Source organism: Dama dama, chromosome 12, assembly GCF_033118175.1.
Source record: "Dama dama isolate Ldn47 chromosome 12, ASM3311817v1, whole genome shotgun sequence".
Lineage (NCBI taxonomy): Eukaryota > Metazoa > Chordata > Mammalia > Artiodactyla > Cervidae > Dama > Dama dama.
In genome coordinates, this window is record NC_083692.1 from 32,413,656 (window position 1) to 32,440,585 (window position 26,930).

At 35.0% G+C, this 26,930-nt stretch overlaps 1 protein-coding gene across 3 annotated transcripts in view; it reads right to left on the reverse strand.

The window, feature by feature from the left end:
* Positions 1–26,930, reverse strand: part of KIAA0586 (KIAA0586 ortholog) — a 124,318-nt gene that overhangs the window by 60,688 nt on the left and 36,700 nt on the right. For all 3 annotated transcript variants that reach the window (XM_061156959.1, XM_061156957.1, XM_061156958.1), the window contains 9 exons: positions 26,424–26,534; positions 25,173–25,253; positions 18,838–19,031; positions 17,394–17,512; positions 11,410–11,609; positions 6,619–6,778; positions 5,981–6,200; positions 4,956–5,209; positions 3,718–3,794 (listed from right to left, as the gene is read on the reverse strand). In XM_061156959.1, coding sequence (XP_061012942.1) covers positions 3,718–3,794; positions 4,956–5,209; positions 5,981–6,200; positions 6,619–6,778; positions 11,410–11,609; positions 17,394–17,512; positions 18,838–19,031; positions 25,173–25,253; positions 26,424–26,534 — 1,416 coding nt within the window. The remainder of the gene's footprint in view (positions 1–3,717; positions 3,795–4,955; positions 5,210–5,980; positions 6,201–6,618; positions 6,779–11,409; positions 11,610–17,393; positions 17,513–18,837; positions 19,032–25,172; positions 25,254–26,423; positions 26,535–26,930) is intronic.

Below are 26,930 nucleotides of genomic sequence, written 5' to 3' on the forward strand. Positions count from 1 at the left end.
GGTCAATACTAAAATCAGATTGATTTTATTCTCTGCAGCCAAGATGGAGAAGCTCTATACAGTCAGCAAAAACAAGACCGGGAGCTGACTGTGGCTCAAATCATGAACTCCTTATTGCCAAAATCAGACTGAAATTGAAGAAAGTAGGGAAAACCACTAGACCATTCAGGTATGACCTAAATCAAATCCCTTACAATTATACAGTGGAAGTGTCTAATAGGGATTAGATCTGATAGACAGAGTGCCTAAAGAACCATGGACGGAGGCTTGTGACATTGTACAGGAGGCAGTGATCAAGAACATCCCCAACAAAAAGAAATGAAAAAAGGCAAAATGGGGGTCTGAGGAGGGCTTACAAATAGCTGTGAAAAGAAAAGAAGCAAAAGTCAAAGGAGAAAGGGAAAGATATACCCATTTGAATGCAGAGTTCCAAAGAACAGCAAGGAGAGATAAGAAAGCCTTCCTCAGTGATCAATGCAAAGAAATAGAGGAAAACAATAGAATGGGAAAGACTAGATCATCTCTTCAAGAAAATTAGAGATAACAAGGGAATATTTCATGCAAAGATGGGCACAATAAAGGACAGAAATGGTATGGACCTAACAGAAGCAGAAGATATTAAGAAGAGGTGGCAAGAACACACAGAAGAACCATACAAAAAAGATCTTCATGACCCAGATAACCACAGTGGTGTGATCACTCACCTAGAGGCAGACATCCTGGAATGTGAAGTCAAGTGGGCCTTAGGAAGCATCACTACTAACAAAGCTTGGAGGTGATGGAATTCCAGTTAAGCTATTTCAAATACTAAAAGATGATGCTGTTAAAGTGCTGCACTCAATATGCCAGCAAATTGGGAAAACTCAGCAGTGGCCACAAGACTGGAAAAGTCAGTTTTCATTCCAATCCCAAAGAAAGGCAATGTCAAAGAATGTTCAAATCACCACACAATTGCACTCATCTCACATGCTAGCAGAGTAATGCTCAAAATTTCCAAGCAAGGCTTCAACAGTACATGAACCGTGAACCTGAACAAGTGTTCAAGCTAGATTTAGAAAAGGCAGAGGAACCAGAGATCAAATTGCCAACATCTGCTGGACCATTGAAAAAGCAAGAGAGTTCCAGATAAACATCTACTTCTGTTTATGGACTACGCCAAAGCCTTTGACTTTGTGGATCACAATAAACTGTGGAAAATTCTTCAAGAGATGGGAATAACAGATCACCTGACCTGCCTCCTGAGAAATCTGTATGCAGGTCAAGAAGCAACAGTTAGAACTTTGACAAAGACCAACAGACTGGTTCCAAATTGGGAAAGGAGTATATCAAGGCTGTATATTGTCACCCTGCTTATTTAACTTATATGCAGAGTACATCAGGTGAAATGCCAGGCTGGATAAGGCACAAGCTGGAATCAAAATTGCCAGGAGAAATATCAATAGCCTCAGATATGCAGATGACACCACCCTTATGCCAGAAAGCAAAGAAGAACTAAAGAGCCTCTTGATAAAAGAGGAGAGTGAAAAAGTTGGCTTAACACTCAACATTCAGAAAACTCAGATCATGGCATTCAGTCCCATCACTTCATGGCAAACAGATGGGGAAACAATGGAAGCAGTGAGAGACTTTATTTTGGGGGGCTCCAAAATCACTGCAGATGGAGACTTCAGCCATGAAATTAAAAGACGCTTGCTCCTTGGAAGAAAAGCTGTGACCAACCTAGACAGCATATTAAAAAGCAGAGAGATTACTTTACCAACAAAGTTCTGTCTAGTCAAAGCTATGGTTTTTTCCAGTGGTCATGTATGGATGTGAGAGTTGGGCTATAAAGAAAGCTGAGCACCAAAGAATTGATGCTACGGTGTTGGAGAAGACTCTTGAGAGTCCCTTGGACTGCAGGGAGATTAAACCAGTCCATCCTAAAGGAAATCAGTCCTGAATATTTATTGGAAGGACTGATGCTGAAACTGAAGCTCTGGTATTTTGGCCACCTGATGCCAACAATCAACTCATTGGAAAAGACCCTGATGCTGGCAAAGATTGAAGGCAGGAGAAAGGGACAACAGAGGATGAGATCGTTGGATGGCATCACCAGTGTGATGGACATGAGTTTGAGTAGGCTCTGGGTGTTGGTGATGGACAGGGAGGCATGGTGTGCTGCAGTCCATGGGGTTGCAAAGAGTCGGACACGACTGAGCGACTGAACTGAAAGATTAACATATAACTACCACATTATCCATCCATTCCTCCTTAAGGTATCTGTCAAAGAGAAATGAAAGCATATATATACAAAGACTTGCACACAAGTGTTCACAGCAGCTTTATTTGTAATAGTCTCAAACTGGAATAAACCCAAATGTCCATCAACAGGTGAACAGACAAACAGTGGTACATCCATACAATAGAGCACTACTCAGCAATAAAAAGGAATGAACTATGATACAAGCTATAACCCAGATAAATCTCAAAATAATTATGCTGAGTTAAAGCAATCACACACAAAAAAAGAATACATGCCATGTGATTCCTTTTATATAAATCTAGAAAATGCAAACTAATCTATAGTTACAGAAAGTGAATAAGTGGTTGGTGGGAGAGGTATAGCGGATGAGAAGAATGATGAAAGATGAGAAGGAGGGACAATGAAAGGCACTGAGGGAAATTTTGGGAGTGGTGGATGATGAGTATGTTTATTTTATTAACTGTGATAATGGCTTACAGACGTATACATATGTCAAAAATTATCATCAAGTAAGTTTTAAAACCAACAATATTAGCAATGCTTAGCAAAGACTATGGATAAATGTGGGCTTCACTGGTGGCTCAGAAAGTAAAGAATCTGCCAGCAATGCAGGAGACCCAGGTTCATTCTCTGGGTCAGGAAAGATCCCTTGGAGAACAGACTGGCTACCCACTCCAGAATTCTTGCCTGAAGAATTCCATGGACAGAGGAACCCAGCATGTAGTCCATGGGTTGAAAAGAGTCAGACACAACTGAGTAACTAACAACACACATACACACATGCACAGATAAATGTAGATGAAAGTTGAGCACAACAACCCTTCCTCACTTAGGTTGTTTGAAAACATAAAAACTAAAGATTTCTATTCCTTAATAGTTTTCAAAAGAAAATCCCTATTATAATTTCTGTGTGGTATTTACATTATATAACATATAACTTGATGTATATGTAAAAATACATTTTTAAATGCCTATTTTTTTGTCTATAAAGCTAAATAATAACCAGGAAGAGTTAGTACCCCTTGGTCCTATTTCAGTAATTCTTTTAAAACTAACTAAATTCAATTATTTTTTTAGCATAAAGAATTATAATCATGATTAGGGAAAAATAACAAATACAAGAGAGTTGTTTTCAACATTGAAGGTCCTGCCTGCAACACTATAAAGGCATTTACAATATCTCCATGTGACAATGTACACTGAGACTTTCATTATCTAATTACATTAATTGCATGTTTCAACTACTGGAGCCACAGGGGTTAACAATAATTTTCTATTTATTCTTATGATTACAATAATGAAATATATAGATATGATAATAAGATGTATAAGAAACTTTAAATTCCTTCATTCATTTTTTTTTTAAATTTTATGACCATAACTCAAATATTTGAGGAAAAACCCTGATCAGTTGCAGCAAGTTCATCAGGATATCTTTTATGTCAGAATTCAAAGTGAAGTGAATCATTTCTTACCATTTCGAGGGCATCTTTCAAAGTACTGGATAAGCTATCATTTAAGCTTGCCAGATACAGTCCTTCATCTCCTAAAACTAGAAATTAAAAATGCAAAAATTTAGAAAAAAGAAGAAGCAAATTAGTAAATAATCTCACCATAAAGTTGTAAAACATTACACTTAAACAATAAAAATACTGACAAAGTTCATAAATCATAATTCACAAGCTAAAACGCATCTGCCAATGCAAGAGACATAGGTTTGATCCCTGGGTTGGGAAGATCCCCAGAAGAGGACACGGCAACCCACTCCAGTATTCTTGCTTGGAGAATCCCATGGACAGAGAGGCATGGAGGGCTAACAGTCCATAGGGTCACAAAGAGTCAGACGCAACTGAAGAGACTTAGCATGCATGCACGTTCAGTCTCACCAGTTCTTTAAAAAGTATATTTTATAACAAAGATGAAAAAAAAAAAAAAGATGAGTGAGATTTGCTTCACTTACCAGCTTGGCAGAAATTAAAAAAAGCTATAAATATCAACTGGAACTATGAAACTGAAAAAGAGGAAATACTCCTATATACTATTGATACAATTAAAAACTGATTAAAAACTGATTCAACTTTCTGGAGTGCATGTTGAAAATGTATTGCTATTTTAAAGGTGCCTACTCTGACTCAGCAATTTCACTTCTAGGCACATATTTTAAGGAAGCTATCAATTATATATTTGATATATAATATATGTTCAAGGATAGTCAGTGGAGAACTATGTATGGTATGAAAACACTGAAAACAATCTAAATGCCCACCAGTAGGGCACCACTAGATCAATGTAAACAATCTAAATGGCCAGTCACTGAAAAAAAGAGGTAGGACTATATGTATTAGTATAGGAAAATGTCCACAATGTATTTAAGGTTAAAAAAAATTCAGGTTTCATAACAGTATGTATAATATGACCCTATTTTTAAAGGTAACATACAAATGTATTTAGGGACCTATATACGCATATTTAAAAAAAGACTGGAAAGTATACTGCAAACTTTTAAGAGTGATACTTCTGGAAGGTGGGATTTATGAGGGAGATTTTAGAGTCTGAGGTTAAGGTTTAGAAAAGTTAACTTGCAGAGTCCATATTCTTTCTACTATACTATCTTAAATCTTAAAAACTAAGTAAAAACATTTCACACAGAAAAGTATTACTTAGGAAGGATCATAATTTAACCAGTGAAATCAACTGATACAAGTTAACTTACTCTTAGGAGCCACTTTGTGACCACAGTTAAATAAGATCTCTCCTTCAGAGATGGGTCTATCTAAGGTTTCCGTCTCAGAGGCAGTAACACTCAAGGTACTCTCCACAGTGGAGGAATCTGAACTTGGCATCTGTATGGGGGAAGGAGCCTTGATGCCAGCAGAGAGTGGCATAAGGGCAACTGGCTTTGGAGGAGCAAGCTGAGCAGGGAAGTCCTCGCTCTCAGGTTCTTCATCCTTGGCCACAGACATTACACTAAAGAAGAAAGAGACATGGTTTGATTTTATCAGGTTGGTGAAGGCCGATATTCATTTTCATATAAGAAAATAGATCCAGGGATTTCCCGGGCAATCTAGTGGTTAAGACACCATGCTTCCACTGCAGGGGGAAAGGGTTTGATCCCTGGTCAGAGAACTAAGATCCCTCAGGCCACACAGTATAACCAAATAATATGAAAAAAAAAATAGATTAAAAAATACTCTCTCCTTTAGACATATTTTATATTAACATATAATTAACCAACTATAATTAACTATAATTGTAATTAACCAACAAGACCTATTTTTCCAAAATCATCTTCATGTTTTACTCTCTTGATTAGAACTTTCAAGATGGTCCTGATCATCTTGAAAGTTCTACCATCCCTAAAATAAAGCTTATAGGGGGATACATGGTAACATAAAACTTAACTGATCATAGTAAATGAAGATTCACATTGGGGAAAAATCATATTCTATTTTATTAACAATATTATAGATATCTTCATTTTAATCTGTTTCCCCCCAAAATTAATCTGATTCCCCGTCAAATTTAACCTTTTTCCCCAAAAATTTTGTTTTAAAAAAAAGAGAACTGAAGGAATAAATAAATTTGGTAAAAACTTAAAATTTATGAAACTTCTTCCTATTATAAATTAGCTCATGAATTATAAACTTTTATTCATCATTTCTGATGTTTTCAATAGGTCATCTAAGTCAGCTTAAGGTAAAATGTGTAGTTGCTAAAGGTGAATATACTATCATTTACATGGCTCTTGGGTGAAGCTCTTCTTGAAGAGAGTTGGGATTCTCTTCTGCTAGTGGCAGCTCTCCATCACTCCATGGCTTGGGAAGCTCTGGGCTTGACACTTTCAATTTGTCAACTGAAGTCTCTGACAAAGTTGGGGTAAGAGCTGCTGCGGGGGGAGGTGTGGTCGTTGGGGTGACTGCTGGGGTATTAACAAGTGTGATGGTAGGCATATCATTTCCTAAAGGTTGTTTTAAAAAGAAAGAAAGAGTCAATTAGAAGTCCACGGGAAGGCAAGATACGTTGTTTCAGATAGCCTTTAACATTTTGGCATACAAATAATGGCAACAATAATTAATAATTAAGGCCCTTAATGAGAAAATTCCCAAATTAGTTTAGTAAAGTACAAAAAAAATAACCTTGAAAAGACTTCAGTTTCAACATTACCATGAACTCAAAACAATCTAAATATGTCTACCAGATCATATACTTTAAAAAGTGGAAACCAAATCCTCAGTTTTCCTTCCAGCAAAAGTGATTTCCTAAAACTTAATCAGCAACAGCTATGTGTATACTAATCTACAAAGACTAATACAACAAACCATACAAGCAACATAGTTGCAAAAATTAAAATTGAGTTATAGAAATAAAGTTTCTACCTTCTTCAGCCAATATTTCTTTCATGGGAATAGCTACATCGTGATCTGAAACACAGGGAGAAGAATCTGGAGTTTTTACCAACAGGTGCTCCTTAGGAGGTGATGAAGGCGAATGAGGAGGAGTTGGCTGTGGGGTAGCCAAGGGGGTGCACACTCTTGCCTAAAATAAAACAAGATAAGTAGTGCTTGTAATTCTCAAATAAGGGCAATTTGAAAAATAAAATGATCTCATTCAAAGTTACATAAAATTTAAATGGATGGGGGGGGGGGGTGAAAAATGGAGTCCTCTATATTCTAGCTATTTGTTTCAGGACTAGCCTGAGGAAGCCTCAGACAACTGAAACAGCTCTACCTCAGAATTAGGCTCCCAAGAAATCTAAGGCCCCTTTATCTAATACAGAGAGGAAAACAGCTGAAGATCAAACCCATACACAAGCTAGGTAAACCAAATAGCAGAAAGAAAGCATTTTAACTAATTCATAAGATATCAAAAATCAGCCTTTTGGTACAAAAGAACAGAGCTTACGAAAAGCAATGGAAGGATAAGAAGAAGTAGGGGGGAATAAAATGAAGACAGTGTAGAGATGAAAAGTATTAGAGAAGGGAAGAGCAAAAACTTTAAAATTTGTTAAATAAGTAAATAAAATAATTCAAAATCCAAAAAGATGATAGTGAAAATTAAGTCTCCTTTCCTATCCATGTCCTATCTAACTAGTTCCCATCCACAGAATTACCAGATACAATCTTGTCATTTTTTTTATATCTAGAATTTTTAAATTTTTTATATAATTTTTATAGGTCACACTAGGTTTACAGTTATTACAAAATATTGGCTATATTTCCACTTTAAAAAATTTAATTAAAATGTAGGTGATTTACAATGTTGTGTTAGCTTTAGGTGTACAGAAAAGTGATTCAGATTTTTTTGCATTATAAAAAACCTTTTTCAGATTCTTTTCCATTATCGGTTATTGCAAGATACTGAATAAAGCTTTTCATGCTATATAATAGGTCCTTGTTTATCTATTTTATATATAGTAGCTTATATCTGCTAATCTGAAACTCCTAATTTACCCTTCTCCACCTTTCCTCTTTGGTAACCATAAGTTTGTTTTCTATATCTGTAAGCCCTCTAAGTTCATTTGCATCATCTTTTTAGATTCCACATATAAATCACATCATAGGATATTTGTCTTTCTCTTTCTGACTTACTTCACTCAGTATGAGAATCTCTAGGTCCATCCATGTTGCTGGAAATGACAACTTTGTTCGTTTTTATGCCTGAATGCCTAAATAGTATTCCATTGTACATATAAATCATATGTTTATCAATTCATCTATTGACAGACACTTAGGTTGTTCCCATAGCTTGGCAATTATAAATAATACTGCTGTGAATACTGGGGTGCAAATTAGTGTTATTGGTTTTTTTGAATATATACCCAAAAGTGAAACCGCTGGGCCATATGGTAGTTCTATTTTTAGCTTTTTGAGACTTAAGTCATTTCGTGTGTTGTTGTTTAGTCACTCACTCATGTCTAACTCTCACCCCATGAACTGGGCTCCTCCAGGCTCCTCTGTTCATGGGATTATTGGAGTGGCTTGCCGTTTTCATCTCCAGGGGATCTTTCCAAACCAGGGATTGAACCTGTGTCTCCAGGTCTCCTGTACTGAAGGCAGATTCTTTACCACTGAGCCACCAAGGAAGCCCAGGTCATTTCATATATGTACATGTGTAATAAATCCTCAGAGGTGGGACTGCTTGATTAAAGGGCTAACAGAATTCTTAATTTGAATACATACTGCCAAATTTCCTTTTAAAGAGTGTCATTTTACACTAACACCAGAAGGTATGAGAATTTATGCTTCCTAAAGGTTTGTTGAACAATGGCATTAATCAGACTTTGAGTTTTTCCAATCTGATTTGTAAAAATGAAATTTCAATGACTTATGATTTTTTTTTTCCTTACTATCAGTGAGACTGACCACCCTTTGCTATGAATGTGGGTCATTTGTATTTCCTTTTGCTTTGTGAACTGTCTAGACATGCCTTTTCTCTATTTTTCTACTTGTCTTTTCCCTTTCTAAAACATACTTTTATAGTGGGGTGATTGGTCTTCATTCTGTATTTTGAGTTGCAAATTGATATATAATTTAAAAATCATGAAGCATATTAAAAATCCTATCACAGTGGAATTCCCTGGCTGTCCACTGGTTAGAACTTGGTGCTTTCACTGCTGGGTCCCAGATCTGATTCCTAGTTGAGGAACTAAGATCCCATAAGCCACGTGATGCAGAAAAAAGAAAAAAATTCCATAGCACTGCTTAATATTTTGCATATTCTTAGCTTTGTTTTTTAAGTGAAAGAAATACACTGTGTGTTTTATTCTTCTTAACTGCATAAGCCAATAGCATAAGAGTGCTGTTTTCAAATGTAATGCTACTGACTCTTCATCATGAGAAATTTAAAGATATTCTACTAGTCTTGGTAATGGGTAATAATGATAAACAATTAGTTATTGAGTATTTACCAAGTTCCAGGCACTAGGTTAGTTCTTTCATACATCATTTCATTGAATCTTCCACAAAATCTTGTATTATGGCTCAAGAAGATACAGTATCATAAAGATGTCAATTCTTCCCAAATTAAACCGACCAAAACTGAATTAATTCTCACAAAAATCCCAACAAAATATTTTATAGTACTTGAAAACTAATTTAAAATATTTATCAGAGATTAAAAGGCCAAAAAAAAAAATTAAAAAAAAATAAAAAAAATAAAATAAAATAAAATAAAAGGCCAAAAAAGTCATGACAATTCTTAAGATAAGGAACAATATGCCAATGGGAGATGAGAACTTGTCCTCTTTAATATTCAGAAAGCAGATTTTGGTAAAGCTGTCATTATTTAAACTCTAAAATTTTATCTCTAGTATAAAGTATATCTCAAAACTAAAGTAATAGAACTAAGGGTTCAAATTCAGATCTTCCCAGCTCCAAAGTTCATGCTCTTAACAATTACATATATTTCCGATTTATACTGATTTTTCTATGTTTTTTCATTAAATTACCCTTGTAAAAATACATACAATATATGGGCAGAAGACAAAGTTAATTAGTATAGACAGAATCATAACCCTGGCAACATCTGTACTACATACATTACTGATGAGTTAATAAATAAAGCATAGAACAAAACTATGTATCAAATCCCTGGCACACTAATAACACTATACCAATTACCTGACATGAATTTCCATAAAATTCAAAGATGTAACTTTATGTTTATACTTTAAATGAGTCAGTTTAAATGTTTCACCAATATAAAATGATGTCTTTATTATCTACAGGATCAGAATTGACTATGAAGTTTTAAAGAGCTGGTAATACAGAGTACATTCTGGTTTTGCAAAATTTCTTTTTTTTTTTTTGGTTTTAAAAAAATTTTTATACAATTCTTAAAGGTTACAGTCCATTTACAGTTTATACAAAATACTGGCTATATTCCCTGTGTTGTACAATACATCCTTTTATTAATATTTAAATTTTTAATGAAAGGATTATTTTACAACATTGTGATGGTTTCTGCCATACATTAAAACGAGTTGGCCATAGGTATACATGTGTCCCTCCCTCTTGAGTCTCCCTTCCCTCTCCTTCCCTGTCCCACCCCTGTAGGTTGTCACAGAGCATCAGCTTTGAGCGCCTTGGTCATGTAGCAAATTCCCACTGGCGATCTATTTCACATACGGTAATGTACAATGCATCCCTGACGCCTGTCTTAAACCCAGTGGTTTGCACCTCCCACTCTCCCACCTGGATACTTCCTCTCCTCCCCGCCCAGTGGGAGTGGTTTTGTATAACTCCATGTTGCTATAACAGATTAGAAACTCTATTTAACATAGAAAGGTTCATTAAACAATAACAGAAATGCTTAAAATATATTCTTTTTTTTTTAATATTTTCTTCTAAAGATTAAAAATATCAGTTTATGTAAGAACCAAAAGCAATGCATGCGATTGTTAGCTATATCTTGAATTTAAAAAGAAAAAAGCTATAAGGATACTTTTGGAACAACTGGAGGAATTCAAATATGGACTCTATATTATATAGTATTAACATATTCATGTTAAACTTGGGGACATAATAATGGTATTTTGGATATGTAATAAAGAATCTTAATTCTTAGGACATACTGCTGATGCTTTTAGAAGTAAAATATCATGATATCTACAACTGTCAGATGACTTTTAAAGAATATATAGGGACAGCCTTGGTGGTCCAGTGGTTAAGAATTCACCTTCCAAGGGGACAAATGTTCAATAACTTGGTTGAGGACCTAAGATCCCACATACTGCAGGGCAACTAAGCCTGTGCACCACAACTAGAGAGCCAGCACACTGTAACTATTGAGTCTATGGGCTCTAGAGCCTGTGCTCCACAACAAGAGAAGTGCACGTGTTGCAATGAAGACCCAATGCAGCCAAAAAAAAAAGAAGAATATATAATACACAACATACGAAGACAAAGAAAAGGTGTCAAAATGTTATCACTTGGTAAGTGTAGATAAAGTATACACAGGTGTTCGCTGTATTATACTTTCTAAGATTTTAGAGTTTTTAAAATAAAATACTAGGGCAATTTTTATTGTAATCATAGCTATAATAAACCAATCTCCACCACAAACTATGATCTTATGACCCAATTTAAAATCTGTTGATTTTACTGTTCTTTAACAAAAGTATTAAAAATTGACCAGGACTTCAAGTCATGAAAAAGAGTCACACCTACCGGCAAGTATGTTTCACTTGTTGAAACATCCCCAGAAACACCTGTAACAACTGGACCTGGCTTCTTTGCTTCTCTGTCACCGAGCATGACAGCAATGGTCTCAGCAAGAGCTTCATTCACAAAATGCCTGATCATGTCTGAATTCACGGGAACCCCAGCATCGACAAAAAGCTGGAGGGCACCACCGCTTGTTCCTTCCACTAAAAAATGAAAGAATTTTAGAGTAAGTGTGAAAGAAACATGCCTGCATTCTAAGTCTTAATTCTTATAATTTTAGAGATGTGAACACATGTGTATGAGATGGTGTAACGAGTAATTAAATGAAAATACAAAATCTACTTACTATGCAAGACAATAAGATGGAAACTCACATAATGAACATCGTCTCTAAAGAAACTAAACAGGGGAAGAAAACATTCAAATGAAAACTTACTTATGTGGCCTCTTCCCTAACACTACAAAATGTAGTGATTAAAAAGGATTTGTAGCCACTTTAAAGGTTTTTATCTGAAAAAAATCCACATTTCCAAGAGAAGGGGATCAGGAAACCCTGTGATAGATCCTGACAAAACACAAGGACTATAGGGAGATATTTAAAGAAATGGCAGCTTCTTCATAAAAATGAAGACAAACCTTACTTCCTTCTAGTTTCAGATACATCCATTACTAACACTATAGATAATCCTCCTCAAACTTTTAATATAATTTAGGGGCTTGATGTCAGCAACTCTATAGGTATATTAATTTTCCAAATGGACTGTAATTTTCACTTGTATGAATATAGGATGTCAGTAAAATGTCCTAAAGAGACTTTATTAGGCTTAAAGTGACTATATCTCTAAAGCTCTGTGTGGAAAACATGTAAACAGTGATCAATACAACTTGATGGAAATATGACCTCTCAAAGAGTACTCCTTAATTAGTACAACTATGGCAGCATTACTCAGAATTCCCTAAAAGGTAGGTACAGATATCTTGGGATCACTTGTTGAGAGGTAAATAATAACAATTTACTTTGGAGCTACCACAGCAAAGACTACCATAATCCCAAGCCTAAATTCAAAAATATATGTCAATATGTCTCCTTTTTAGTTCCCGTAATTCACTGTTTCGACATGATCAAAAATCAGAACATCTCTGTTATAAAACCTAAAAGCCCTACTCAAGTATAGGAAAACAAAAGTGAACATACATGTTTTTAAAGAAAACACAACAGAATCTAAATACCGTCTATATTAGACCATCTTTCCTAAAGGTGACAAAGCCTGAATTAGTTCACTGAAACCACCACCTGACCCATGTGATGGACTGTGAAGACAGTTTGACTTTACAGACAAACAAAGGCTCAGAGAATTTAGCACCACCAAACCAGCTCTTCAACAAATGCTAAAGGATCTTCTCTAGACAGGAAACACAGAAAAGGTTTACAAACTTGAACCCAAAACAACAAAATTAATGGCAATGGAATCATACTTATCAATAATTACCTTAAATGTAAATGGGTGGAATACCACAACCAAAAGACAAAGACTGGCTGAATGGATACAAAAACAAGACCCCTATATATGCTGTCTACAAGAGACCCACCTCAAAACAAGGGACACATACAGACTGAAAGTGAAGGGCTGGAAAAAGATATTTCATGCAAATAGAGACCAAAAGAAAGCAGGAGTAGCAATACTCATATCAGATAAAATAGACTTTTAAATTAAGGCCGTGAAGAGAGATAAAGAAGGACACTACATAATGATCAAAGAATCAATCCAAGAAGAAGATATAACAATTATAAATATATATGCACTCAACATAGGAGCACTGCAATATGTAAGGCAAATTCTAACAAGTATGAAAGGGGAAATTAACAGTAACACAATAATAGTGGGAGACTTTAATCCCCATTCACACCTATGGATAGATCAGCTAAACAGAAAATTAGCAAGGAAACACAAACTTTAAATGATACAATGGACCAGTTAGACCTAATTGGTATCTATAGGACATTTCACCCCAAAACAATCAATTTCACCTTTTTCTCAAGTGCACACAGAACCTTCTCCAGGATAGAGCACATCCTGGGCCATAAATCTAGCCTTGGTAAATTCAAAATAATTGAAATCATCTCAAGTATCTTTTCTGATCACAATGCAAAAAGATTAGATGTCAAATACAGGAAAAAAACTATTAAAAATACAAACATATGGAGGCTTAACAACACGCTTCTAAATAACCACCAAATCACAGAAGAAATTTTAAAAAATCAAAATATGCACAGAAACAAATGAAAATGAAAACACAACAACCCAAAAACTATGGGATTCAGTAAAAGCAGTGCTAAGGGGAAGGTTCACAGCAATACAAGCTTACCTCAAGAAACAAGCGAAAAATCAAATAAATAACCTAATTCTACACCTATAGCAACTAGAAAAAGAAGAAATGAAGAACCCCAGAGTTAGTAGAAGGAAAGAAATCATAAAAATTAGGGCAGAAATAAATGAAAAAGAAACAAAAGAGACCATAGCAAAAATCGACAAAGCTAAAAGCTGGTTCTTTGAGAAGATAAATAGACAAACCATTAGCCAGCCTCATCAAAAAAAAAGGGGGGGGGGAATCAAATCAACAAAATTAGAAATGAAAATGGAGAAATCACAACAGACAACACAAAAATACAAACGATCATAAGAGACTACTATCAGCAACTATATGCCAATAAAATGGACAACTTGGAAGAAATGGACAAATTCTTAGAAAAGTATAACTTTCCAAAACTGAACCAGGAAGAAATAGAATATCTTAACAGACCCATCATAAGCATGGAAATCGAAACTGTAATTAGAAATCTTAAGCCCAGGACCAGACAGCTACACAGCTGAGTTCTACCAAAAATTTAAAGAAGAGCTAACACCTATCCTATTCAAACTCTTCCAGAAAATTACAGAGGAAGGTAAACTTCCAAACTCATTCTATGAAGCCACCATCACTCTAATACCAAAACCAGACAAAGATGCCACAAAAAAAGAAAACTACAGGCCAGTATCACTGATGAACATAGATGCAAAAATCCTTAACAAAATTCTAGCAAACAGAACCCAACAACATATTAAAAAGATCATAAATCATGACCAAGTGGGCTTTATCCCAGGAATGCAAGGATTCTTCAATACTCACAAATCAATCAATGTGATACACCACATTAACAAACTGAAAGATAAAAACCATATGATTATCTCAATAGATGCAGAGAAAGCCTCTGACAAAATCCAACATCCACTTATGATAAAAACCCTCCAGAAAGCAGAGAGAGAAGAAACATACCTCAACATAATAAAAGCCATATATGATAAACCCACAGCAAACATTATTCTTAATGATGAAAAATTGAAAGCATTTCCCCAAAAGTCAGGAACAAGACAAGGATGCCCACTCTCACCACTACTATTTAACATAGTTTTGGAAGTTTTAGCCATAGCCCAGAGCAGGAAAAGAAATAAAAGGAATCCAGATTGGAAAAGAAGAAGTAAAACTCTCACTGTTTGCAGATGACATGATCCTCTACATAGAAAACCTTAAAGACTCCACCAGAAAATTACTAAGCTAATCAATGAATATAGTAAAGTTGCAGGATATAAAATTAACACACAGAAATCCCTTGCATGCCTATACACTAACAATGAGAAAACAGAAAGAGAAATTAAGGATACAATTGAATTCTCCATTGCAACGAAAAGAATAAAATATTTAGGAATAAATCTACCTAAAGAAACAAAAGACCTATATATAGAAAAATATAAAAAACTGATGAAAAAAACAAAGATGACACAAATAGATGGAGAAATATATCATGTTCATGGACCAAAAGAATTGATATAGTGAAAATGAGCATATTACCCAAATCAATCTATAGATTCAATGCAATCCCTATCAAGCTACCAATGGTATTTTTCACAGAACTAGAACAAATAATTTCACAATTTGTATGGAAATACAAAAAACCTCAAATAGCCAAAGCAATCTTGAGAAAGAAGAATGGAACTGGAGGAATCAATCTGCCTGACTTCAGACTATACTACAAAGCTACAGTCATCAAGACAGTATGGTACTGGCACAAAGACAGAAATATAGATCCATGGAACAAAATAGAAAGCCCAGAGATAAATTCACGCACCTATGGACACCTTATCTTTGACAAAGGAGGCAAGAATATACAATGGAGAAAATACAATCTTCTTTAACAAGTGCTGCTGGGGAAACTGGTCAACCACTTGTAAAAGAAAAAAACTAGAACATTTTCTAAAACCATACACAAAAATAAACTCAAAATGGATTAAAGATCTAAATGTAAGACCAGAAACTATAAAACTCCTAGAGGAAAACAGGCAAAAGAGTCTCTGACATAAATCACAGCAGGATCCTCTATGAACCACCTCCCAGAGTAATGGAAATAAAAGCAAAAATAAACAAATCAGACCTAATTAAACTTAAAAGCTTTTGTACAACGAAGGAAACTATAAGCTAGGTGAAAAGAAAGCCTTCAGAATGGGAGAAAATAATAGCAAACAAAGCAACTGACAAAGAATTAATCTCAAAAATATACAAGAAGCTCCTGCAGCTCAATTTCAGAAAAATAAACAACCCAATCAAAAAAGAGGTCAAAGAACTAAACAGACATTTCTCCAAAGACGACATACAGATGGCTAACAAATACATGAAAGATGCTCAACGTCACTCATTATCAGAGAAATGCAAATCAAAACCACAATGAGGTACCATCTCACGCCAGTCATAATGGCTGACATCAAAAAGTCTACAAACAATAAATGCTGGAGAGGGTGCAGGGAAAAGGGAACCCTCTTATACCGTTGGTGGGAATGCAAACTAGTACAGTCATGATGGAGAACAGTGTGGAGATTCCTTAAAAAACTGGAACTAGAACTGCCATACAACCCAGCAATCCCACTGTTGGGCATACACACCAAGGAAACCAGAACTGAAAGAGACACATGTACCCCAATGTTCATCACAGCACTGTTTACAATAGCCAGGACATGGAAGCAACCAAGATGTCCATCAGCAGATGAATGGATAAGAAAGCTGTGGCACATATACACAATGGAATATTACTCAGCTATTAAAAAGAATGCATTTGAATCAGCTCTAATGAGGTGGATGAAACTGGAGCCTATTAATCAGAGTGAAGTCAGTCAGAATACAGTATATTAATGCATATATATGGAATTTAGAAAGATGGTGACAATGACCCTATATGTGAGACAGCAAAAGAGACACAGATGTAAAGAACAGAACTTTGGACTCTGTGGGAGAAATCAAGGGTGGGATGATTTGAGAGAATGGCATTGAAACATGTATGTTATCATATGTGAAACAGATCGCCAGTCCAGGTTCGATGCATGAGACAGGGTGCTCAGGGCTGGAGCACTGGGATGACCCTGAGGAATGGGATGGAGAGAGAGGTGGGAGGGGGGGTTCAGGATGGGGAAGACACGTACACCCATGGCTGATTCATGTCAATGTATGGCAAAAACCACTATAACACTGTAAAGTAATTAGCCTCCAATTAAACTAAATAAATTAATTTTAAGAAAAGTTAGGCTCTAAATGAGAAAAAACCTTATTTATAAGTAATTTAAAAACTAGTGAGTGAGACAGATATACAAACCAATCATAATACAATTTGATAGTTACTATAACAAAGATACACATACACAAAGCGCTACAGGAAATAACAGAGATTTAGGGGGAAGGGGACAGAGGCTGGTAGAATAATCTGAACGTTACAGTACGGAATAAGAAGGTAAGGGAGAAATAACTTCCTCTATAGAGAACTGAGAAGTCATACTGAAAAGAAGAGGACTTTTACCTTTTGTCAACTAAGGACTACGTGATTTCTAGAATATATAAAACTTGCAATGACCTGAAGGTTTTGTCTTTTAATAACGAAAAAAGCTAAAAGATTCCACTTTACTTGCCAATGTCAGAAGTCACTGGCTCACTGGCCTCACTGACTGAGACACTGGCATTAGCTGTGGCCTGCTGCTGGATTGGAAGGAGCCCAGAGATCATTCTTGACATTATTTCTTGTTCTACCCTGAGGGAAAAAAGTTAAGGATTCCTAAATTTAGTTGAAATACATAAATGGTTAGAAATATCACCCTTAAAAATAACTGGTACCCACAGACACAAAAATTTACATGTGAAAGTAGTCATCCTGAAAGCTGAACATGGAAAAGAAGAAAAAACTCAACAATATCTTCAAGCAAAACATATCAAATCTCTGTGTTAAAGATAGTTTATGAAATTAAAATCTTTCTGATCAGTCTAATGAAAAGTTTAAAAGAACTCATAAATTCAAAATAAGGTTAGGTCAATGACTACCTGCCATATCATGCACCTAAAATGTTGGGTTCCCTACTCTGAAAGCACATATAAAACCCCAACAAGATCAAAGCTAGAAAAGATCAGCTGCACTCTTTTCAAAGAAGTAAATATATATACTGCGACACAGGCAGTTTTCCTCTAAAAAGGGAAAAAATTTATTTTCAAGGTCATTATTAGGAAGGGAAAGTAGGAGAGGAAAAGGAAAGGAAACACAATGGGAGACTGCTTCTGTACATTTCTTTAGAGAAGCTAACAGGCTTCTTAATTATTATTATTGTTATGCAAGTAACAGATGTTCATGGTAGAAAAATCAGAGAAAACACAAATGCTAAAAAAAGAGAGCTCACTCACAATCTCAGATTCAGGAATAAACAAAGTTAATTAACAATTTGGCATTATTTTTCAATATTTTTCCCAGGCACATTCATTTTTGAGTGAACTCTTCTAAACTATGATTGCATCCCTGGTATCCTCCTTCATTTATGCACCAGTATGTTATTAATATCTTTCTATATCATTAAATATCCTTTTAAACCCAATCTTGCTAACTGTATTAATAGTCAGTTGTATAGTTTATTCCATAACTTCTTTAAGGCTTCTCACAGGTAAAAATAGGTATAAAAATAGAGTTCATAAGTTTATATACGTAATAAAACAATGCCTTGTTTGCAGTAAGCACTACAATACAAATGATAAGTATTCTATGGCCTATTGGTAGAATTAATTATTTCCTTAGGATAAATTTCTGGAAATGAACCACTGGATTAAAGAACATGAACATTTTTAATGCTTTTGTCACTCAACAATAGCCTCTTTTGCCATAATAGACAGTCTAAGTACAAATATTCAAGAGCAGAAATAATACCTCCAACAGTTAGTTAAACCGTCAGCATCACATCAGTGTCCAGTGACTAGTACAGCAAAGAAAAAATTTAATAAACAAAAAGAGACAAGGAAGATATTCAACCAAAACTTAATACATTCTATTTATACTTGCTACTACAATTCTGTTCACCCCAATAACACTAAACTCACCACTGAATTAAGCTATTTTCCAGTGTTTCTTTTCTCTGAATTACTTTATCCAGAATATCAGTAGTGGGCTGAAAAGTAGAAGCAACTGGCGGAAAGGGAGGGCCATTATATTTTGTAGAAACAGCTTTAACACTTCTATTAAATTCCAGAATTGGTTCAGAGTATTCTGAAATTTCATCACATTTTTCTTCTTCCTGGTAATAATTAAAAAAAGAACTATTATATTCAAGTTAACTGTTCAACACTTACTGAATGACAACTATAGGTAGGGAACTTAAGTAGGTGAATTAACCAACACTTCTAAATTAATAAATATCATTTACTAATTTGGTGATATCACATTATTTATAATACACACATTTGTCATATAAATCACATTGAAGAAACTCTAATTATACAATTATTCTGTCTTTTAATACCTGATATTCATTTTAAATAGTCAAAAACAAACTAGAGAACTTGGTTATTCCTGAATAAAACATTACTAACATTTCCCCCCATATATTTATTAATTTATTATCATAGTAAAACTGATACTTCCAAATATTGCTGTTACTCTTATGGAATATATAGTGGAGGACAAAGGAACCTGGTGTGCTATGAGACCCATGGGGTCTCAAAGAGTCGGACACGACTTAGCAACTGAACAGCAAAAATGCAGTTAGGTTATCTTACACATTAACTGTGCCATCACATCATGATCCAGTGTTATTTCTGGAATTTATAAACTTTCTATTATGAAAAATATACATGTTTATACACATTTAAAGCTAAAAAAAAAGCACTATATATAAATTACAAGAATCTCACCTACCTGTTCCCCAACTTTAAAATTACCAACTCATAACCAGCTCTATCTCATCTAATACTTTCCCCATCCACTTTCCCTTTCACATATCTTTTTGAAGTAAATCACAGATATCATATAATTTTATCTGTAAATAATCCAGTATGTACCTCAAAAAAAGTTAAGGATATTTAAAATGTGTAACTCAATAATATTCTCCTATTGAAAAGTGAAGTTCACAACTATTAAGTGGCAGAGCAAGGGTAGAAACACTCCTCTTTGAAGTCCAGATTCTTTGCTATTTCTATAATGTTTTTCACTCGTACATTGAACAGCTGTCTAATGTCACTTCTACACATTAGGAACATAAAGATAAATAATATTCTTGCCTTCAAGACATTCATGTGGAGCTCACAAGAGAAAACATACCAGTGAGCAAGTAACATTAATATATTACATATCTCTTAATATTTAAAATAAGGTTTTGTTTTATGATAAACAAAGCAGGTCTTAGTTCTGAAAGTCTAAGAAACATGAACAAATGTCTTCTTGAAAGTCTACTGACACATCATTATTCAAGTAGTCTCTATGATCTATAATCTTTTCTCCCATCCTTTATATAGGTTGGTGCAAAAGTAATTGTGGTTTCAGGACCTGAATTTTACATCATTCTAATTAGGCTCAAACACATCTTTAGTAATCAAAATAGAAACCCTTACAATCAATACATTTTTGCCAACAAGAAATAAGTTGGTTTATTCCTCTAGCATATTCAAAAAACTCTTGGAAAGCATTTACTGCTTCCTGGTGGTTGTGGAAGCATTTCCCCTGCAAAAAGTTGTCTAGATGCTTGAAGAAGTGGTCGTTGGTTGAGATGAGGTCAGGTGAATATGACAGATGAGGCAAAACTTCATAGACCAATTCAATTTTTGAAGCATTGGTTGTGTGATATGTGGTCAGGTGTTGTTGTGGAGAAGAACTGGGCCCTTTCTGTTGACTAATGTTGGCTGCAGGCAAGGCAGTTTTCAGTGTATTCTCATCAATTTGCTGAGGATACTTCTCAGATGTGCAGGTTTTGCCAGGATTCAGAGAGCTGTAATGGATCAGACCAGCAGCAGATCACCCAACAGTGACCATGACACTTTTTTTGGTGGAAGTTTGGCTTTGGGAAGTGCTTTGGAACTTCTGCTCAGTCTAACCACTGAGCTGGTTGTTGCTGGTTGTATAAAATCCAATTTTCGTCATACATCACAATTTGATCAATAAACAATTCACCGTTGCATAGAATAAGAGAAGGTAACACTTCAAAGAGATGAGTTTTTTTCCTTTGTAGGCAGCTCATGAAACAACCACTTATCAAGCTTTTTCACCCTTCCAATTTGCTTCAAATGCCAAACGACCATAGAATGGTCAACATTGAGTTCTTGGGCAACTTCTCATGTAGTTGTAAGAGGGTCAGCTTTGATGATTGCTCTCAATTAGTTGTCAACTTCCATTGGCTGCCCACTACACTCCTCTTCAAGGCTCTCATCTCTTTTACAAAACTTCTTGAACCACCACTATACTTTATATTCATTAGCAGTTCCACTGCACTTTACATTACCATTCATTCAGTTCAGTTCAGTTCAGGAGCTCAGTCATGTCTGACTCTTTGTAACCCCATGAATCACAGCACGCCAGGCCTCCCTGTCCATCACAAACTCCCGGAGTTTACTCAAACTCATGTCCATCAAGTCGGTGATGCCATCTAGCCATCTCATCCTCTGTCGTCCCCTTCTCCTCCTGCCCCCAATCCCTCCCAGCATCAGGGTCTTTTCAAATGAGTCAGCTCTTCACATGAGGTGGCCAAAGTATTGGAGTTTCAGCTTCAGCATCAGTCCTTCCAATGCACACCCAGGACTGATCTCTTTTAGGATGGACTGGTTGGATCTCCCTGCAGTCCAAGGGACTCTCAAGAGTCTTCTCCAACACCACAGTTCAAAAGCATCAATTCTTCTGTGCTCAGCTTTCTTCACAGTCCAACTCTCACATCCATACATGACCACAGGAATAGCAAGGGGCCAAATGCATTGGTGATGTTGTGAGTTGTCTCCACTGCTTCATAACCAATTTGAACTCGAATAAGAAAATCACTCGAATTTGCTTTTTGTCTAACATCATTTATTTCAATAGTCTAAAATACATATAAAGAGCAAGTAGTAATTCATTAGCAAAAAACATAAAGCAAGAAATGTGCATTAAAATGATGTATAACATAACCACATTTAAGAATATATTGCAATATCAAGTGGTAAAGTTTAACAATGCAAAACCACAATTAGTTTTGTACCAATCTAATATTTTACTTCCTCCTAATTTTTCTCTTTCTATTTAACAATTTCTAGCATTTCTATAACTCTTCCTGCTATATGGGCTCTTCTCTTGAATTTCAGACCCCTCCCAACTTTTTTCCTCAACATGAACTAAGCAGTAACTTTGTCAATAATCCAGAAATTAAAACAGACAAATGTAATAGAAGAAGGAACAGACTGCAGAGGAGAAAACCAAAGGGAATAAAGAAGAAAAAGGAAGTAGGAAGCAAGGGAGACGAGATGCAGGTGGGAAACAACTAACAGTCAAGTTCCATGGAGGTAGCTAGGTGATAAAGTTTTCCTGATGGCTCAGCGGGTAAAGAATCTGCCTGCAATGCAGGAGACACAAGAGATGCAGATTCGATCCCTGGGTCAGGAAGATTCCCTGGAAGAGGAAATGGCAACCCACTCCAATATTCTTGCCGGGCAAATTCGATGGACAGAGGAGCCCGGTGGGCTTCAGTTCATGGGGATCTCAAAGAGTCGGACATGGCTGAGCAACAAAGCATAAACACTGTACTATAGAAAAACAACCTTATAATTTTAAAATATATTCAACTGCAAAGTAAAAGGAAGCTTCTAAAAGCACTATAACATAGTACTGACGATCAAAAGATACTCAACTATCAGAAAAAAGGCAAGAATGTCATCACCTCTCACCACTCCTTTTCAATATTGCACTAAGAAGTCCCTGCTAAAGTAATTAGACAAGAAAAGAAAATTAAAGGTATACAGATTGGGAAGAAATAAAACTACCTTTATAGGCAGATGACATGATTATATATGTAGAAAATCTAGAAAAAAACAACAAAAAGACTCCTGTTTTTAAATAGCAATTATAGCAAGGTTGTAGGAATCAAGGTTAACATACACAAGTCTATCACTTTCCTATATATCAACAATGAACAAGTAGAATTTGACATTAAAAACACAATACCATTTACATTAGCATGCTCCCTTAAAATGAAATACTTAGGTATAAAATCTACAAAACATGTACAAGATCTATGAGGAAAACTATGTAATTCAAATGAATGAAATGAAAAACTAAATAAGTGGAGAAATATTCCATGTTCATGGAGAGGAAGACTAAATAACATTAAGATGTCAGTTCTTCCCAAATTGATCTACAGAGTCAATGTAATTCCAAGAAAAATCTCAACAAGTTATTTTGGAGATATCAACAAACTTACTCTAAGAGTTATATGGAGAAGCAAAAGACCCTGAAGAGCTAATATGATATTGAAGGTGAAGAATAAAGTTGGAAGACTGACAACATCCAACTTCAAGACTTACTATAAAGCAACAATAATCAAGGCAGTTGTTTCATCTGGCAAAAGAGCAGACAAATCAATGGAGCAGAATAAAGGACCCAGAAATAGATCCACATAAATATAGTCAACTATTCTATGGCAAAGGAGTAAAGGCAATACAATGGAGCAAAGACAGTCATTTCAACAAATGGCGCTGGAACAACCGGACATTTACAGACAAAAAAACTAAATTTAGACACAGAGCTTACACCCTTCACAAAAATTAACTCAGAATGGATTATAGACCTAAAATTAAAATTCAAAACTATAAAACTAGAGATAACACAGGAGAAAACCTAGATGACTGTGGCTATGGCAATGACTTTTTAGTTCAGTTCAGTTCAGTCGCTCAGTCGTGTCTGACTCTTTGCGACCCTATGAACCACAGCATGCCAGGCCTCCCTGTCCATCACCAACTCCCGGAGTTTACCCAAGCTCATGTCCATTGAGTTGGTGATGCCATCTAACCATCTCATCCTCTGTCATCCCCTTCTCCTCCTGCCCTCATTCTTTCCCAGCATCAGGGTCTTTTCAAATGAGTCAGCTCTTCGCATCAGGTGACATTTTAGATATAAGACCAAAGGGACAACCCATGGAAAAACTAACTGATAAGCTGGACTTCATTCAAATTAAAATTTTTTGCTCTGTGAAAAAGAATGTCAAGAGAATTAGAAAATAAGCTACAGACTAGGAGAAAATATTTGCAAAAGACCCATCTGATAAAGACTGTTAACCAAAATATACCAAAAAACTCTTAAAACTCAATAATAAGAGAACAACTCAAACTTTAAATTGGGCCAAAGACCTTCAGGCAGCTCATTGAAGATGTACAGATGGCAAACAAGCATTTGAAAAGATGCTCCACATCATATGCCATCAGGGAAATGCAAATCAAAACACAATAATATATCATCACACACCTGTTAGAATAGACAAAATCTGGAATACTGACAATACCATATGCTGGCAAGGATATGAAAGAGCAGGAACTATCATTCATTGTTGATGAGAATGCAAAATGGTACAGCAAGATGACAAGACAGTTTAGTGGTTTCTCACAAATGGAAAGATACTTTTACCATGTAAGCCAGCAATTGTGCTCCTTGATAACTACCCAAGGGAACTAAAAATTTACGTCCACCCATAATCTGTACACAGATACTTATGGTAGCTTTATTCATAATTGCCAAAACTTGTAAACAACCAAAATGGCCTTTAGTAGGTGAATAAACTGTGCTCCATTTAGACAATGGAATATTACTCAGTGCTAAAAAGAAATGAGTTTTCAAGCCATGAAAAGATATGGAGGAAACTTAAGTAAATATTACTGAGAGAAAGAAGCCAATCTGAGAAAGCTACATACTATATGATTCCAAGTATACAACATTCTGGAAAAAACAAAACTATGATGACAGAATAACAATGGTTGCTAGAGATAGGGGTGGGTAAGGGGAAGGATAAATAGAACACAGAGGACCTGGGGGCAGAGAAAATACTCTGTATAACAGTACAATAATGAATACATTTTTCCAAATCCATAGAATGTACAACATAAGATCACCTACATACTTTGAATATGATGTGTCAGTGTAGATACATCAACTTTAACAAATTAAAATTGTTAGGATATATTGATAATGGGGGAGGCTATGCATGTGTGGATGTAGGGAACATACAGATAATTTCTGTACATCTCTCTCAATTTTGCTGTGACCCAAAATTGATCTAAAAAAAAAAAAGAAAGTCTCAGGGTAATCCCCTGGCAGTTCATATGTTACATGGTGCAGCATAAAAAAAAAATTTAAGTTAAAAAAAAATAAGATAATCAAGTCATATGAAAAAATACTAGAAAAATAAATTCACAGAATTGCTAAGCTTTGTTACCTGTACAATATCAATTACTTCATCAAAGTTCGTTCCTGGAAACTTCACCTCTTCTTCATCTGCCTTCATAAATTCTGGAGTCTAAGAAAGCATTTTCAGAAAGTTTTGGTTGCAAATTATACCTAATTTACTGTAATACCACCCACAGAATAAGCTTATAATTACATGCCTCTATTTCTTATGTTGATATCCTGCTCAGAAACGATGTAATTAGTAAATTAAATCCAAGCTAGTCTTAAAGTCATTAAGTTATCATTTCAACAGCTATAAAAAATTAGGTATCAAAAAAAAAAAAAATCAGGTATCCGTTTTTCTATCAAGGACTCCATCAACAACGCAACTTAAGTCAACTGATCAAGTTAATTATTGTGATTTTTTTCCTAAAGAAAAATGTTTATATGGATATATAAGTTTACACATACACAAACTCAAAAAAAGGCAGATAAAGAATCAAATAATTTATAAAAAAATAAAACAATTATTTTACAAATTTAGCCTCCAGGCCTCACAGTATATAACCTATTTATCAAAAACTACAATAGACAATTCCTTAGAGCACAATGACTAATAGTCTAAAAAAATCATTATTTGAAATTATATATGTTCTAATAAACTTCTAGTTAAAAGAAATACTGATGGAAAATTAAATTAGGCACAAATGGCCTTCAGGGTCATTCTATTTCACTATTTTTGATTGTGAAAAATTGATGTTCTTCCTCTCCTTAAAACTATATGCTCAATGACTAAATTTGCTTACAGCAGATGAAACCCAAGGAAAAGTTACAGTGCTAGTCCTAATTTTGTCATTTAGTCACAAGAAGCAAATAAATATTGCTAGAAAGAAATGCATATTTTTGCATCATGTCAATAGTTTGATGACAAAGCAACATCCCAAAACATGAATTCCAATTGTCATTACAAAATTCACATTCAGGAAAACTATAATATAATTCCCATTTAAATCAAGATTCTTCTCCAAAGAGACAGAAATTCTTTCCTCACATATGAGTCTTACAGCTTAAGTTGCCAAAATGTTACACTAAGGATGATCACTTTCAAAATGCTGATAAATGTAAAGGTCTTAATCAAACTCTTTTTTTCAAGTTCATAAGCAATTTCAAATTTGTTTTGAATCTTTTCCTTAGAACCTAAATGATTAAAATATATTATAACGGGAGACTTTGCACAGAATAACAGTTAAAATCTATAATCAGATTGTTCAAGGATATATGACACATTCCTAAGTAATACCTGTATCCAGGTTCTCAAAGGAGGAGAAGATGCTTCTTTGGGACTAGAAGGAGACAGACCGACATCAGCACTGCCATTAGAGATGCTGTCAATATCCACATTGGGTAACACCTAAAACAGAATACAACGTCCAGCTTTCAGGTCATCACTTTGACTCAAATATCTGTGAATCTATGTATCAATAACATACTTAACTTTTTATTGCAAAGTCAATGGATAACAAATTTAAATTATGAAAGCACATTTTACAAAAACTGGAAAATAAAAGGGAAACACAAAGAATCCTACTTAAGACAACTTCATTTTTACTATCCCCTTATCTTTTTCCTATCCACTATGCATAGCTAAAATCTTAAACTGCTTCATTCCAGATTTTCCATTGTAATCAGGTCATAAATGCCTTACTATACTACCATATAGACTTCATAATTATATTTTAAATGACTGTACATATGCAGTTATTATTTTATCATTTCCTGTTGGTAAACATTCAGGATATTCCTTATA